The sequence below is a fragment of the Camellia sinensis genome, chromosome 15, assembly GCF_055761805.1.
Source record: "Camellia sinensis isolate YWXY chromosome 15, ASM5576180v1, whole genome shotgun sequence".
Taxonomy (NCBI): domain Eukaryota; kingdom Viridiplantae; phylum Streptophyta; class Magnoliopsida; order Ericales; family Theaceae; genus Camellia; species Camellia sinensis.
Genome location: NC_138975.1, coordinates 14,886,209 through 14,899,920, shown reverse-complemented (window position 1 = coordinate 14,899,920; position 13,712 = coordinate 14,886,209). Strand labels below are relative to the sequence as shown.

At 40.0% G+C, this 13,712-nt stretch overlaps 2 protein-coding genes and 1 pseudogene across 3 annotated transcripts; 2 read left to right on the top strand and 1 right to left on the bottom strand.

Moving 5' to 3' along the window:
• Nucleotides 1-1,713: 1,713 nt before the first annotated feature.
• Nucleotides 1,714-2,899, bottom strand: LOC114297224 (aquaporin PIP1-3 pseudogene; annotated as a pseudogene). Its single transcript, XR_014356853.1, has one exon. The product of XR_014356853.1 is annotated as an aquaporin PIP1-3 pseudogene (transcript).
• Nucleotides 2,900-4,997: 2,098 nt separating this feature from the next.
• LOC145812809 (uncharacterized) lies at nt 4,998-5,975 on the top strand. Its single transcript, XM_082908036.1, has one exon. It carries the CDS (start codon nt 4,998-5,000, stop codon nt 5,973-5,975), a length of 978 nt encoding a protein of 325 aa, XP_082764162.1.
• Nucleotides 5,976-6,137: 162 nt separating this feature from the next.
• Nucleotides 6,138-11,377, top strand: LOC145812808 (uncharacterized). The gene is made up of 5 exons (XM_082908035.1): nt 6,138-8,670; nt 9,349-9,383; nt 9,491-9,664; nt 10,492-10,617; nt 11,315-11,377. Exons 1-5 carry the CDS (start codon nt 6,138-6,140, stop codon nt 11,375-11,377), a joined length of 2,931 nt encoding a protein of 976 aa, XP_082764161.1.
• Nucleotides 11,378-13,712: the final 2,335 nt, after the last annotated feature.

Here is a 13,712-nt window from a genome sequence, read left to right as displayed (position 1 = left end):
GTGGAGTAGGTGGAGTAGGTGAAGTGGGGGGAGTAGGTGTAATAGGTGGTAGTGGTAGTGGTAGGTTTTAACAGCCCCCCGCAAAGTCAAGGGGGATAGGAACTAACTAACTTGAGTTTGGAGAGAGTAACAAAACAAGAAAATAGACGAATACATAAAAGAAAAGAGGATAGGAGACACTGTATGGTCGTGTCAGACCGATGGTGAAGACACTGTATGGTGGTGTCAGAACGTTGTAGAGGACACTGGATGGTTGTGTCAGACCGATGTAGAAGACAGTTTATGGGGTCATGTTGGACCGTTGTAGCAGACAATGTTGTGACAGTTGTTGTGACAGTTTACGGAGTCTTGCTGGACCCTTGTAGAAACTAACCGGAATCAATGTCGGGACAGTTTACAGAGTCTTGTCGGACCCATGAAGGAGCTAACCGGAATCAATGTCGGGACAGTTTACAGAGTCTTGTCGGACCCCTAAAAAGTCACACCCTCAAAAGGTGTGCCCAATCTTTCAAAAGGCGTGCCATCAAAAGGCGTGCCCAATCCATAAAAAGGCGTGCCATCAAAAGGCGCGCCCATGTTGTCGTCGAGCGCCGAGCGGCGCATGATGCGCGTGTCTGCCTTGGCTATTTAACCAAGGTTGAGGCAGAGGCTGTGGAAACCAGTCTGAAACCGCCGAACATTTGCATTCTGAAATACTCTGTAAACACTCTGTAACCAATCCTTCTCTGAAAGTACCAGTCGGAAATCGCTGCTTCGCTGAAACACTCAGCAACCCAAAAACATGGCCTCTTCTTCCCGTTCAGCTACCCAGAACATGGCCTCTTCGTCCCGTGGCCTGCTCACTCTCTTTCCCGACCTCAACGAGTCCACAAGAGAGATAACTAGTGCGGTGGCCCTTGAACCTCAACCAAGCGCCCCAGGGTTTGCTCCGTTGAACTTTCCTATGCGGTCTGTGGAGCAAAAAACGACAGTGCAAACGGATATTGAAGCTAATCAGTATACATTGAAGTCATGTGTGGAAACCATGACGGCGGTCACAAACTTGTCGCACCGGCTTCAGAGTAGGACAAATGAGGTGTAGCAGTTAAACGCCCAACTGGCTCTGCTTCAACGCATGTATAAGGATGCGCGAGCAGAGATAAGTGTGCTAAAGGCGGAAAACAAGGAGCTGAAGCGGAAGGCCACCGTTATGTTCCGATTTGGAGGTCCGCCATATGCTGCAGTGGAGGAGCAGGGAGTAGTGATCGTGCCCAGTGGAGTGGGAAACACGGAGGCAACACCGGCAAGGGCCGTCCAGGACGAAGGCAAGAAGAAGAGACCGGCGGCAGAGTAGAGAAGAAAAAATCCTACCTGTGGATGTGGTTGTTTTGTGTGTGTGTGTGTGTGTTTTTTTTTTTTTATATTTTGGGAGTGTTGTGTTGAAAAAATAAAAATAAAATGAAAGAAAACAAGGGAGAAAGAAAATAGATAAAAAAATATTTATAGATGGATTATATGAAAAATATCAGTGTGATTGTTTCAAAATAAAGTGGGGTTATTTAAAAAGGAGAAAAAGTGATTTGGGAAAAATAAATAAAAAATAAGTGATTTTAAAATCAAATGGGGAAGAGTTTGAGTAATAGAATATAATAAAAAGATATATATATATATATATATAATAAAGAAGGTGGGGAACAACATGATAAGGGTGTATTTTAAAATGATAAATAAAAGAAAGTTGAAGACAACATGATACCGATGTGTATGGATGTGATAATGAGAGTGAAACAAACTTGGTGAGTGTGATTAAATAAATAAAAGAAGAATGGGTGTGCTTTCCTTAGTGCTCCTCTCTCTGCCTTCAAAGTCGAGATTGGTCTCTCCAAACGAAGGCTCAACATTCAAATCATTGTAGTCCTCTGAAAAGGTTCTAACCATGTGCCACAAAATTGGCCCCACCATTATTGGCTTGATAGATGGATGGCTGGAAGCCCTTGACAACACCAGCACCACATATGGCACCAAGGCACTGCATCACTATGTAGAAAACAGCCCTTGTTAGGGACAACTTCCTTGCCAGAAACAATCCAAAGGTCACTGCTGGGTTAATATGTCCTCCTGAGATACCAGCAGTGCAGTAGACAAGGGCAAAGATCATACCACCAAAAGCCCAAGCAATCCCTTGAATACCCACAGAGGCACACTTGGTAGGTGCCCTAACAACACCCATGACAGTCAAAAGAGTGATGTATAAGAAGAGGAAAGTGGCCATGAACTCTGCAATCCCAGCCCTGTAAAAGGACCATGATTTCAACTCCCCTGGCTCAAACAAGGGAGCTGGTGGTGGCTCCTTGTAGTCCTTGTCTGTCTGAGCTGCTGTGCCTATTGGTTGTCTCTCCGTGAACTTGTTAGCTCCAAGCTTCACATCCTCTTCCTTACCCTCCATTGTTGCTCTGTTTTTTTTTTTTTTCTAGAACTGTGTTTTTCTCTCCCTTTAGAGACTGAACTAAACAGTAGTAGAAAGAAAAGGTTGAGAAGGTGGTGTAGAGAGAAACCGAAGAGAGAGTTGCCGAGAGAGAGAGGTTGCCCTCTTCATCTCAGAGAGAGTTTATGCATGTTGTGTGTGTGTGTGGCTACTGTGTGTCTGTGGAGAGAGACCCAGCTAGAGAGAGATGAGAATGGTTGATCTTTGTATGTAGAGAAGTCGCCTCTGGTGGCGGCGAACTAGAAGCTATATGTATTGATAGAGATGACAGCGGAATAGGTTGAGGTCCGGCGGGCGGCTAAGGTGAGGTTGCCGCCCGCCGGGGAAGCGAAAATACTAGGTTCTAAACCTGCTCTGATACCATGTAGAAATTTAATGTATAAAGAGAAATAGAGAATTGTATAGATATTGATTGTATTATTGATTGATGTATATTGTGTAAATTACAAACATGAGAGGCTCCTTATATAGGAGATGTAGATGAAGTGGGTGGAGTAAGTGGAGTAGGTGAAGTGGGTGGAGTAGGTGTAGTAGGTGGTAGTGGTAGTGGTAGTGGTAGGTTTTAACAGTAAGCACTCGCAGAGCCATGATGGAGGCCGAGCTGGTATTCATACAATCTTTGTTGACAATATTCCCTCATCCTTGAGCTCGAAGGGGCTCAATGACCTGTTCATGAAGTTTGGAATTGTTCGAGATGTATTCATTCCAAATAAGTTAAGGAAATCTACGCGGTCCAGGTATGGTTTTGTCAGGAACGATTGTCCTGTTGCTGCTGAAGTGGCAATCCAAAAAGCTAATGGGTTGTGGTGTGATGATAAAGCCTTGAGAGTTAAGAGAGCAGAGTTTGAAAAGAAAGCATCAGGTGGCAGAGGACGTCAAGATGGGCAACCAGGGAATGGATCTGGAAGAGAGGAGGGAGGATCTCGGTGGCAAATGGGCCAAAAAGTTCAAACAAACATAGGCTATCGGTCATATGCAGAAGCAGTGCAGCTGGGAGCCAGCAAGGAAAGTGTGGGTCCCTCGGTGGTAGCCCATGAGGCAGGTAATGGATGGCTATATGATAGCCTTATTGTTAAGTTGAAAAGCTATTACTCATTTTCAAACTTCCAAAAAGCAATCATGGAAAAAGGATCAGCAGAAATTCTGGTTAGGAGGGGGGGAGGAAGAATGGCAGTGGTGTCATTTAAATCATCTGATGATATGAAGGAAAATGCATCAATATTAAAGGATTGCTTGCATGAATTGTGCGAATTAGTTTCAGAGTGAAAGAAGTTCGGGCACATAGAGCAAGAACGTGGAGTTTGGTTGAGCTATTATGGAGTTCCACTTAATTTATGGAGTTCAGACACCTTTAACAAGATTGGGAGATTGTGGGGTGAGGTAATCAGGTTGGATGAGGAGACTACTAACCAGTTATCTTTCAAATGTGGCAGAATTAAAATTGTTACCTCTTGTATGGGGTATATTAATTCAGTTGTTCAGGTGAGGTGTTCTGGCAGAAATTATCCAGTTAGAGTATGTGAGGAACAAGTTAGGGTATCTAAAGTTATTACAAAAGCTTGTAAGTGCTCTCTTCATGAAAGATGTAGCTCAAACAATATGGAGAACATGTATGGCAGTAATGGTGAGCGAGTAGCAGAGGAGGTGGCTGAGGTGGAAGGAGAGTTGCAATTTGCAATGGCAGATATTGGTGAGCAGACCGTCCAGAAGAGGAATGGCATGGCAGCTTTGCAAAAGGATGTTGGGGCGCATGGTATACAAGGGTCAGGTGAGTGGGAGGTGGACGATTCATCTCAGTCGATAGTGGGAGAAACAATCATTCCAAGTATGGGAAATTTAAAAGTGGCAGAAGCATGCAACAGTGGAAAAGATACTGTTATTGCAACGGTAAACAAGAGGGGGAGTAATGAGAGGAAGGGAGAGGATGAGGAAATTGTGACTCCTGGGTTTATGAAAAGTATAAGTGGATCTGGAATTGAGAGGCCTGGGATTCGAATTCAAGTATTGTTAGAGGAGGCCCAAAATAATAAGGTTGTGTCTAGGCCCAACCCAGAAGTTGTGAGTGTGGGCTTGATGGATATAGGCCAGAATGTGGGCCAGAATGTGGATCGGAGAGTGATGAAATCTCAACATTGCAAGCTAGTAGGGAAGGAAAAAGCTCTTGCGCCCAGGTTGAAGGGAGAGAGTGGTAAGTTAGCTCAGAAAGAGGGAAAGGGAGGTCGAATTGGCGGACCATCTGCTATAGGAGTGTGGCATAAAGGACCTGCATTCAGAGTTGCTGCGGCTGTTTTATCTCGGTCAAGCTCGGCTTGTGTGGCAGAGAAGGGTGATGACCAAGTCCTTCAGGAAGCACGGAAGACAGTGGAGGTGGGTAAATCTTTGGGCATCAGTTTTAAAGGGAAGGAAAAGGAAGTAGTTCACAGAATTATGGAGCTGGAAAAAAATGATGTGGAGAGGGCAACTCAAAGGGATGAAACTGTCTTAGTTTAGACGGTTTTCATGGGTGATTTAGGTGTTTCCTTTGAGGTTTCCAATGAAGTTGCTGTCTTGGAATATTAGGGGGTTTGGAAGGCCGGAAAAGAGAAGAAGAATCAGGTCTCTACTTAAAGAGAGAAAAATTGATTTTGCCTTTTTTCAAGAGACTAAGAAAGAAGGTATGTCAGACGATTTGGTTCGGTCGATTTGGCATGTTGATGAATTGGAATATATGGTTGTTAATGCGGATGGTTCGGCTGGTGGGCTGCTGTGCGTGTGGAAGCCTTCAGTGTTCTCATTATCTCAGTGTTGTGGTTCAAGAAGGTTTCTCTTACTGTCAGGTACATTACTTCCAGATTTTAGGTGTGTTTTGGTTAATGTCTATGCGCCAAATGATGCAGTAAGTAGGAGGCAAGTGTGGAAAGTTATTACTAGTCTCAATCTAGGATTTCCAGAACCTTGGTGTGTAGGAGGGGATTTTAATGAAATTAGAAATTTAGGGGATAGAAAAGGGTGTTTAAGAAGGGATAGAGGGATGGTAGAGTTTAACAAGTTTATTGAAGGGTTAGCCTTGTATGATGTCCCAATGCATGGCAGGCAATTCTCTTGGAGTAATTCAGAAGATAAGGGTAGTTGGAGTAGAATTGACAGAGTTCTTCTAGCGCCTGAGTGGTTGAGTAGGTTTAATTTTAAGCTGTGGGGTCTTCCAAGGGGTGTGTCTGACCATTGTCCATTGGTATTGATGGAGGATGAAAGGGATTGGGGGCCAAAGCCATTTAGGTTCTTAAATGCTTGGTCGTTACACCCTAAATTTCTAGATGTGGTCAAGCAAGTGTGGGAGGCTTCAAATGTCTCTGGGTGGGCGGGGTTTGTCATCACTACAAAACTTAGATATCTCAAGATGGAATTGAAAAAGTGGAATGATGAAGTGTTTGGCAATGTTTCCTACTCCCTCAAAAAAGTAGAGGTGGAGCTTCATGAGCTTGATCTGGTGGCTGAGGCTAGAGACTTGTCAGAGGCTGAGATTGTCAGATGAAGGGAGGTCAAAAAGGAGGTGCGGTCTCTTAGGAAGAGGGACGAGTGGCTTTGGCTTCAGAAGTCTAGACTAGACTGGAGCTTGAAGGGGGATAAGAATACAAGGTATTTTCATATCATTACATCCTCTAGACAGAATCGAAATTTGTTGAATTCAATTACAATGGAAGGGGTACTCTTTGAGGATCCCATTTTGGTGAAGCATGAGGTGTTAAAGCATTTTAAAGGCTTATTCTCTGAAAATTGGAGGAATAGGCCAAAGTTGATGGGTCAATTTAAATCTATTGGTCAGGATCAAGTGGCTGGAATTCTGGAAGCAGATTTTTCTAAAGATGAGGTGTGGAGTGCTATTAGGAGTTGTGATGGGAATAAGTCTCCCGGTCCTGATGGGTTTAATCTGATGTTCTTTCAGAAGTGTTGGGATTGTTTGAAGTCTGATGTCCTTCAATTTTTCAAAGAATTTTATGAAAATGGGAAATTGGGGGCTGGTGTGAATAATTCTTTTATCACTTTGATCCCAAAAATTGAATGCCCTTCTAGTTTATCAGATTTTAGACCGATTAGTCTCATTGGGTCTCTATACAAGATTGTAGCTAAGGTTTTGTCTAATAGAATCAAGAAGGTGATGCCTAAGGTGGTTGGAGAGGTTCAATCAGCGTTTTTGGGAGGTAGAAACATTTTTGATGGTGTACTCATTGCGAATGAGATTGTTGATTGGTGGAAGGGGAGTCGGAGAAAAGGGTTGATCCTCAAGTTGGATTTTCAAAATGCATATGACTCTGTTAGTTGGGAGTGTCTCGTATCTATGATGGAAAATTTTGGGTTCGGGGCTAGGTGGAGATGGTGGATCAATGAGTGTTTAACATCGGCCAGAGTGTCTGTGTTAGTGAATGGTTCCCCTACGGTTGAGTTCATTCTTGAAAAAGGCCTTAGGCAAGGTGATCCGTTGTCTCCATTCCTTTTCAATTTGGTAGCTGAAGGTCTGAATATGCTAATGGATCGAGCCAAATCTTTGGGGTTGGTTAAGGGAGCTGTAGTGGGCAAAGATAAAGTGGTGGTTTCACATCTCCAATTTGCAGATGATACAATAATTTTCTGTGAAGCCAATATGGCGGAGGTCATGGTAATTAAACGAATTCTGAGGTGTTTTGAACTGGTTTCAGGGTTGAAGATTAATTTTCATAAGAGTTCCCTTTGTGGAATTGGTGTGTCTGATGAAGAGGTGAAGGAGTTTGCCTTTAGACTTAACTGTGCAAGCCAGAAGCTTCCGATAATGTATCTTGGTCTGCCTTTGGGAGCTAGTCCCAGGTTAAAAAAAACATGGAAACCAGTCATCGAAAAATGCAGAGTTAGATTAGCTTCTTGGAGGAGGCGATTCCTATCTTTTGGTGGGAGGTTGGTACTTATAAAATCTGTGTTATCTAGTCTGCCTACCTATTATTTATCTATTTTCAAGATCCCTGTATCTGTGGCTAAGGTTATAGAAACGATTCAAGCAAATTTTCTCTGGGGAGGGTCTGATTTGAAGAGAAAAGTTCACCTGGTCAGTTGGCTGGAAGCAACCAAAAGTAAAGAGAATGGGGGTTTGGGTATTAGAAGAGTCAAGATGGTTAATGAGTGCTTGTTGACTAAATGGTGGTGGAGGTTTGGGGCTGAATCAAATACTTTGTGGAAAAGAGTTTTGTGTAGTAAGTATGGGTCAGTGGGTGGAAATTGGTTGCCTAGTACTTCCTTCTCTGGCTCTTATTCAAAAATCTGGAATGGTATTATTAATATAGGTCAATCTAACCCACAGCTTTTGAGTGTTTTCCTGGACAATAGTCGGGTGGTGGTGGGAAATGGGATTAGAATTCAGTTTTGGACTGATTACTGGATGGGGGCTTGCTGTGTTAAGAATGAGTTTCTTAGGCTGTATAGTCTCTCAACTGAAAAGGAGGTGTCTCTGAGAATGGTGTTACAGAGGAATGAAGCCTCACCTAGGTGGATTTTTAGGTTTAGAAGAAGGTTATTGGGTTGGGAGAATGATGAGCTTAGAAGGTTGAGTACCTTTTTGGATCAGAATTTGGTTAGCCTCTCGGATAGGGAGGATCGTCTTGGGTGGTTGGCATCTCCATCTGCTGAGTTTTCTGTCTTATCTCTATATTCTTTGGTTGTGCCTTCATCTCGACTAGTGGTAACAAAGTTAATATGGAATAATTTCTCTCCCCCAAAGGTTCTATTTCTAGTTTGGCTAGTATGGAAGGGGAGACTAAAAATAGCTAGTTTTCTACAGAGGATTGGTGTGTTGGAGCCGGAAGCCTCTGCTATGTGTGTGTTTTGTCATGAAGGGCTTGAATCTGTATTTCATCTCCTTATATGGTGCCCGTTTGCTTGGAGAATTTGGTGTGATCTGATGCAGTGGTGGGGATTGACTTGGGTAATTCCACAAACAGTGGAAGGGATTCTTAATTGGTGGAGGGGCTTCAAGTGGAGAAATAATCTGAATATGATCTGGCGAATTATACCATTTGCGGTTTTGTGGTCGTTATGGAAATTCAGGAATGAGAAAGTTTTCTGTGAAAGTCAAATGCACTTGGAGGAGCTGTGTGAATTAATCAAGACAAGGATTGCATTGTGGGCCAAATTTTACACTCAGGATTGCTGTTACTCAGTGCAGCAGATTATCTGCAACATTCAGGAGATTCGGCTTGGAAATGGTTAGTATATGATAGAGGGGCTGGTTTTAGGTTCTGTGTTGGCTTGGAGTGAGATGATGTTTGGCATAAGCTGCAGTTGTGTGAAATGTGCTCTGCTGGTGGTCACTAATCTGGATCAAATCTACTGGTTGGTATCAGAGGTTCAATCCTTGCTTGATGATCTGGTTGGTCTGATGGTCTGCTCTGTATGCTGCCTGCCTGCTCTGTTTAGAAGGTCTACTGGCTGTTTTCACTAGCTGAGCTGGACCTGATGTTGTTTAGCTGTGTTTAGATGGTGCCCTGAAGCTAGTGTGTGGTGCAGCTGCAGTTTTGTGACTTGTTGGTGCCTTTTAGGACTGTTTAGAGAGCCTTGTCTGTTTGTTCACTTTCTGATGCCTTGAAGCAAGGGTGTGTGGCAGCTGCAGTTTTGCGCAATGTGCTCTGCTGGTGGTCTTATTGGTGAAGTATGAATCAAGGAAGTCTGCTATTATGCTGTGTGTAGCCAGGTTTCAATCAAGAAAGTATGCTGCTGGTATGTTGCTTCTATACTGCTGCTGGTCTGGCTGTAGGGGTTGGTTGAATGTGTATTAGGATTCCCAAATGGATGAAGTGTATCAGGATCCCCTAATACTGCTCTGTCCTTTGCTCTTTCTTTTTTCTATTCTCTTTGTTTCCTCTATTGGTTTCTCACCAATTTAGGGTCTTGTGCTTTTTGTTGTTCTCTCTTTGTTGATGTAAGTTTTGTATGTTATACTTTCTTCATCAATAAAGTTGTCTTCTGTTGATCAAACAAAAAATAATTACTTGCCCTTTTTTTTTTCTTGATTATGTTTTTTTACAGGCGAATGTGGAAATATCACTTTCAGTACTAGAAATAGAAAAAGCAGAAGTGACGGATCCAAGTTCGACCAACCCACAATTGTTGTGCAGCCAAAAAGATGCATCCATTAAAGGTGGGCTTGGACCATTTGGATTAAAGGTGTTGGCTTCAAAGGACTTAAAAGAGTATACGGCTGTATTTTTTAGAATTTTCAAAACTCAAAACAATAATCATGCGGTGCTTATGTGCGGTGATCAAAGCAGGTTTCCATCTCGTCTCCCTGTCAATGATTTTCTATTCTTGAATTCTTCTCTTCTTGATTTCAACATACTTTCTCAATTATTGAATTATATAAAAATCACAAGACATGATTTAATAATGAGTATACTAAAACAGAAAAACAATAATTTGGAGACAGATGTCTTCTTGCCTCTCTCACCTAACCTAATTTTAGATATTTTAACTTTTTTATTGAATATTTAACAAGTCATCGTTAAATCAAAACACTGATAAGACAACTAATGGAGCATTTTTTAATGTACAACCTATCCAAGAGCAATTATCATTGAGGAGCTTGGTAATTTTATTTTATTTTATTTTTCTTCAGTCTTCCTATGTTTCGATATTTCTTTGGTAAATAGGGGATTGGTGAGTTGATTTAATCGTATAACTTCTCAGTTCAAAGGTCAAAGCTATATAGCATATGTTATATTTGAATGTTGAAATTTATCACTCAAAAATCTCACAAATCTTTTATAAATTTTTAATTCAAATACAATCTCAGTGTTAATTAACAAAAAAATAAACTAAATTATGTGTGATATTAATAGGTCTCACAATGCTATGAGACCCACTAACAATTCGCACAATTTTACATTAAACTCCAACTCAATTGAGAAGAAGTAAAGAAAACACCTTCCTCTATTCAAAATTCAGCTTAATATCTTTTCACAATATATATACACACATAGGGTCCAATTTAGCTAATGTTTTGTGACTTTCTTGTTTTTTTTTTTTGGCAGATAGGTTACTCAATAGTGGAGAGAGCTTTGGTGGAGAAGGAAGTTTGCATCACTGCTAGGGTTTACCCAACAATGTCTATTTCTAATCAGGCCCACTTATATGCCTTCAATAATGGAAAAGGGAGTGTAAGCATCTCAAAATTGAGTGCTTGGAGCATGAGCAAAGCTCACATCAATTGAAACAAAGAAATTGCGTGCTTGGAGCATGAAGAAAGCTAGCAGAATGTGAAACAAAGAAGGAAGATTGATTCAAGATTTGAGGATTTGCATGAATAACTTAAGGTTCTACTACTTATGTTGATTCGCCCAAATAGTAAATTATGATGATATTGTCTGTCAATGCATAAATTAACTAAACAATGTTTTTCTCTTAGAGCATCTCCAACCGTGAATCAAAAATTTCACCAATTCTGAGTTCAAAAATGGCCATTTCCTGAATTTGATACTTCAGGCTCCAACGGTTCACCTTCACCAAATCTATCCCGGGACAACCGGGTGGTCGACCGGCCGGTTGACCGGTTAGGCCAAAAAAATTTTTTTTTTTTTTTTTTTTTGCGAATTGTCTGAACTTTTTTTGAACTTTCTGAACTTTTTTCAGGACAACCGGGGTGGTCGACCGGCCGGTCAACCGGCCGGTTGACCGGTTAGGCAAAAAAAATTTTTTTTTTTTTTTTTTAACGGTTTGAACTATTTTTTCTGAACTGTTTGAATCTTTTACTGGTTGACCGGTTGGTCAACCGGCCGGGCAACCGGTTGGTCGACCGGTGTAGCATTTTCAACGGTCAGTAACAGTGATTTGGTAAAATCTGTGTCTTGATCTCAGTTTGATGTCTTGTTTGCTGAATTCTCATTTTGGTATGACTTTGGTGCAACCGTTGGAGCGTGAAAAAATGGGTTTTTCATCAAAATTTAAATCTGATGCTGGGTTTGGTTCAGCGTTGGAGATGGTCTTATATCTCTGTCATCATATTATTTTTTTTTTTTAAATACATTATTCTCTTGAAAGTCACTCTCCAAAAGCAAATCTGTTTGACTTAGGCTTTGTTTGTCAAAACTTAAAAAAGTCAAAAAGTTAAAAAGTCACTATCCTATTTAAATCACATTATCTTATTTAAGTCACATCACTTCTCTACCACATCACTTAAAACCCAACACATATTTCATAAAAAGTCAAAAGAGTGTACTTATTTAGATCATCTCAAACCACCCCTAAGAGTATCTCCAATACAATTGTCTCATTTTGTTAGTAAAATTCTGATTTGAGGCAGAACAATAGGAGTCAATTGACAGAAAATCCACAATTTCACAAAAACTAAAGTAAAAGATCAAGCAATGTGGTTAAGTCCTCCGTCTTAACATATTCAACGACTTCTTTGAAGTGAATTGATGGAAAGAAACAAAGAAGGAAGATTGATTCAAGATTTGAGGATTTGCATGGGTAACTTACTACATATGTTGATTCATCCCAATAATAAATTATGATGATCTTGTCTGTCAATGCATAAATTAAATAAACAGTGTTTCTCTTATATCTCTTTATCCTCTTATTTTATTTTTAATAAATTATTCTCTTGAGAGTCACTCCCAAAAACAAATCTACTTCACTTATAGCCTCTCTAATGCAGCAGCCATTTCAGCTACCATTGCCATAATGGTCCCGTTTGGTGTAACTGTTAAAACAGTTTACAGATTATAACTTAACAGATTATAAATTATGACTTTAATCAGAAGTTGTTAATCTGTTTGATGTAACTGTTGGATTATAAATTTAAGTTGTTGAGTAGTATTTGTTAAATAAGCTGTGAAATAACTTTTTCAATTAATTTTTATTTTTTGTTATTTAATACTTGTCTATATTTTTCATAAAAATAATAATAATAATCTATAGTCCATTTGGGTCTTTTTCTATTTTTAAAAAAATAAAAAATAAAAAAATCTAAGAGTATAACCATAAATTAATATATCTACACCAGAAGCTGATAATCAGAAACAAGGGGTGAGCAGTTTCTCAGAATCAATTTTTTTGAGTTAAAATAGGCTGTTAGAATTAGAAACTGTTTGAAATAAATTTAACTAAACAGTCTAAAATAACTTTTTAAAACAGCTTGGCTGAAAAGCAGAGCACAAATGCAGCTGTCAAATTTTAGCATTGTTATACCTTGTGCCAAGATTTGGCAAATTTCCAAACTTGCCAATTTATCAACCAACCGATATTCATCTCTTCCTTAAAAATAAAACAAAAATGATTTATCCCCCTTTTCCGTCCACCCCCTTTGACCCCCTCTCTCTCTCATTGGTTACATTTTCTTTTTCTTTTTCTTTTTTTTCCTGCTCCTCCAATCACCACCCGTCGCGTGGCAAAGGGGGTGAGGGGTGACCCCCAAAAGGGGGTCTCAAGCATTATTCAAAATAAAAATAAAAAACAACAATGATTCATCCCCCTTTTCCCCCACCCCCTTTGACCCCCTCTCTCTCTCATTGGTTACTTTTTCTTTTTCTTTTTTTTTTTTTTTCCTGCTCCTCCAATCACCACCCACCACGTGGCAAAGGGGGGTCCCAAGCATTATTCAATAAAAAAATAATTAAAAGAATAAAATATTTACTATACACACATATACACAAGAACATATATATGAAGATACGTATATATATGTATTCATATATGCAAATCTGAGAGAGGGAAAAAGTGGAGGAAAAAAATATCAAAAAAGTACTAACTAATTAGGTAAAATAATATGAACAAAAGTAAAAAATTTATTATAATTTTTATATGATTTTATCTTTTTGTGGAAGCTAAAAATAAAAATCAAATTCAAAAAAATCTTTTTAGCTATTATTTTTGTTGACACTGTGTAACGTGGACACTAGTGTCGACACCGCACGTTTCCATTTCATGTGTGTGGTGTCGATGCTAGTGTTGACACTCAAAACTCGTGAAATTGAGTTGGGGTGTCAACGCATGAAATTGAGCTGTGAATCTGTGATGACGATATTAGAGTTGATACTGGAAACTCCTAAAATTTAATCGTGTGGCGCCAATACTGGAAATAGTGAATGTGGAGGGAAAAGTGATTCTTGTCCAAATATAACATTTGTTTGCTATAATTTGAAATTTTGGCATTGTAGCAGTTCTATAATTTAACAATAGCATGCCAATATAGCAGTAGTGCATTGGAGATGCTTTTAGACCTACTACGCACCAACATTTTTAGGTATCATTT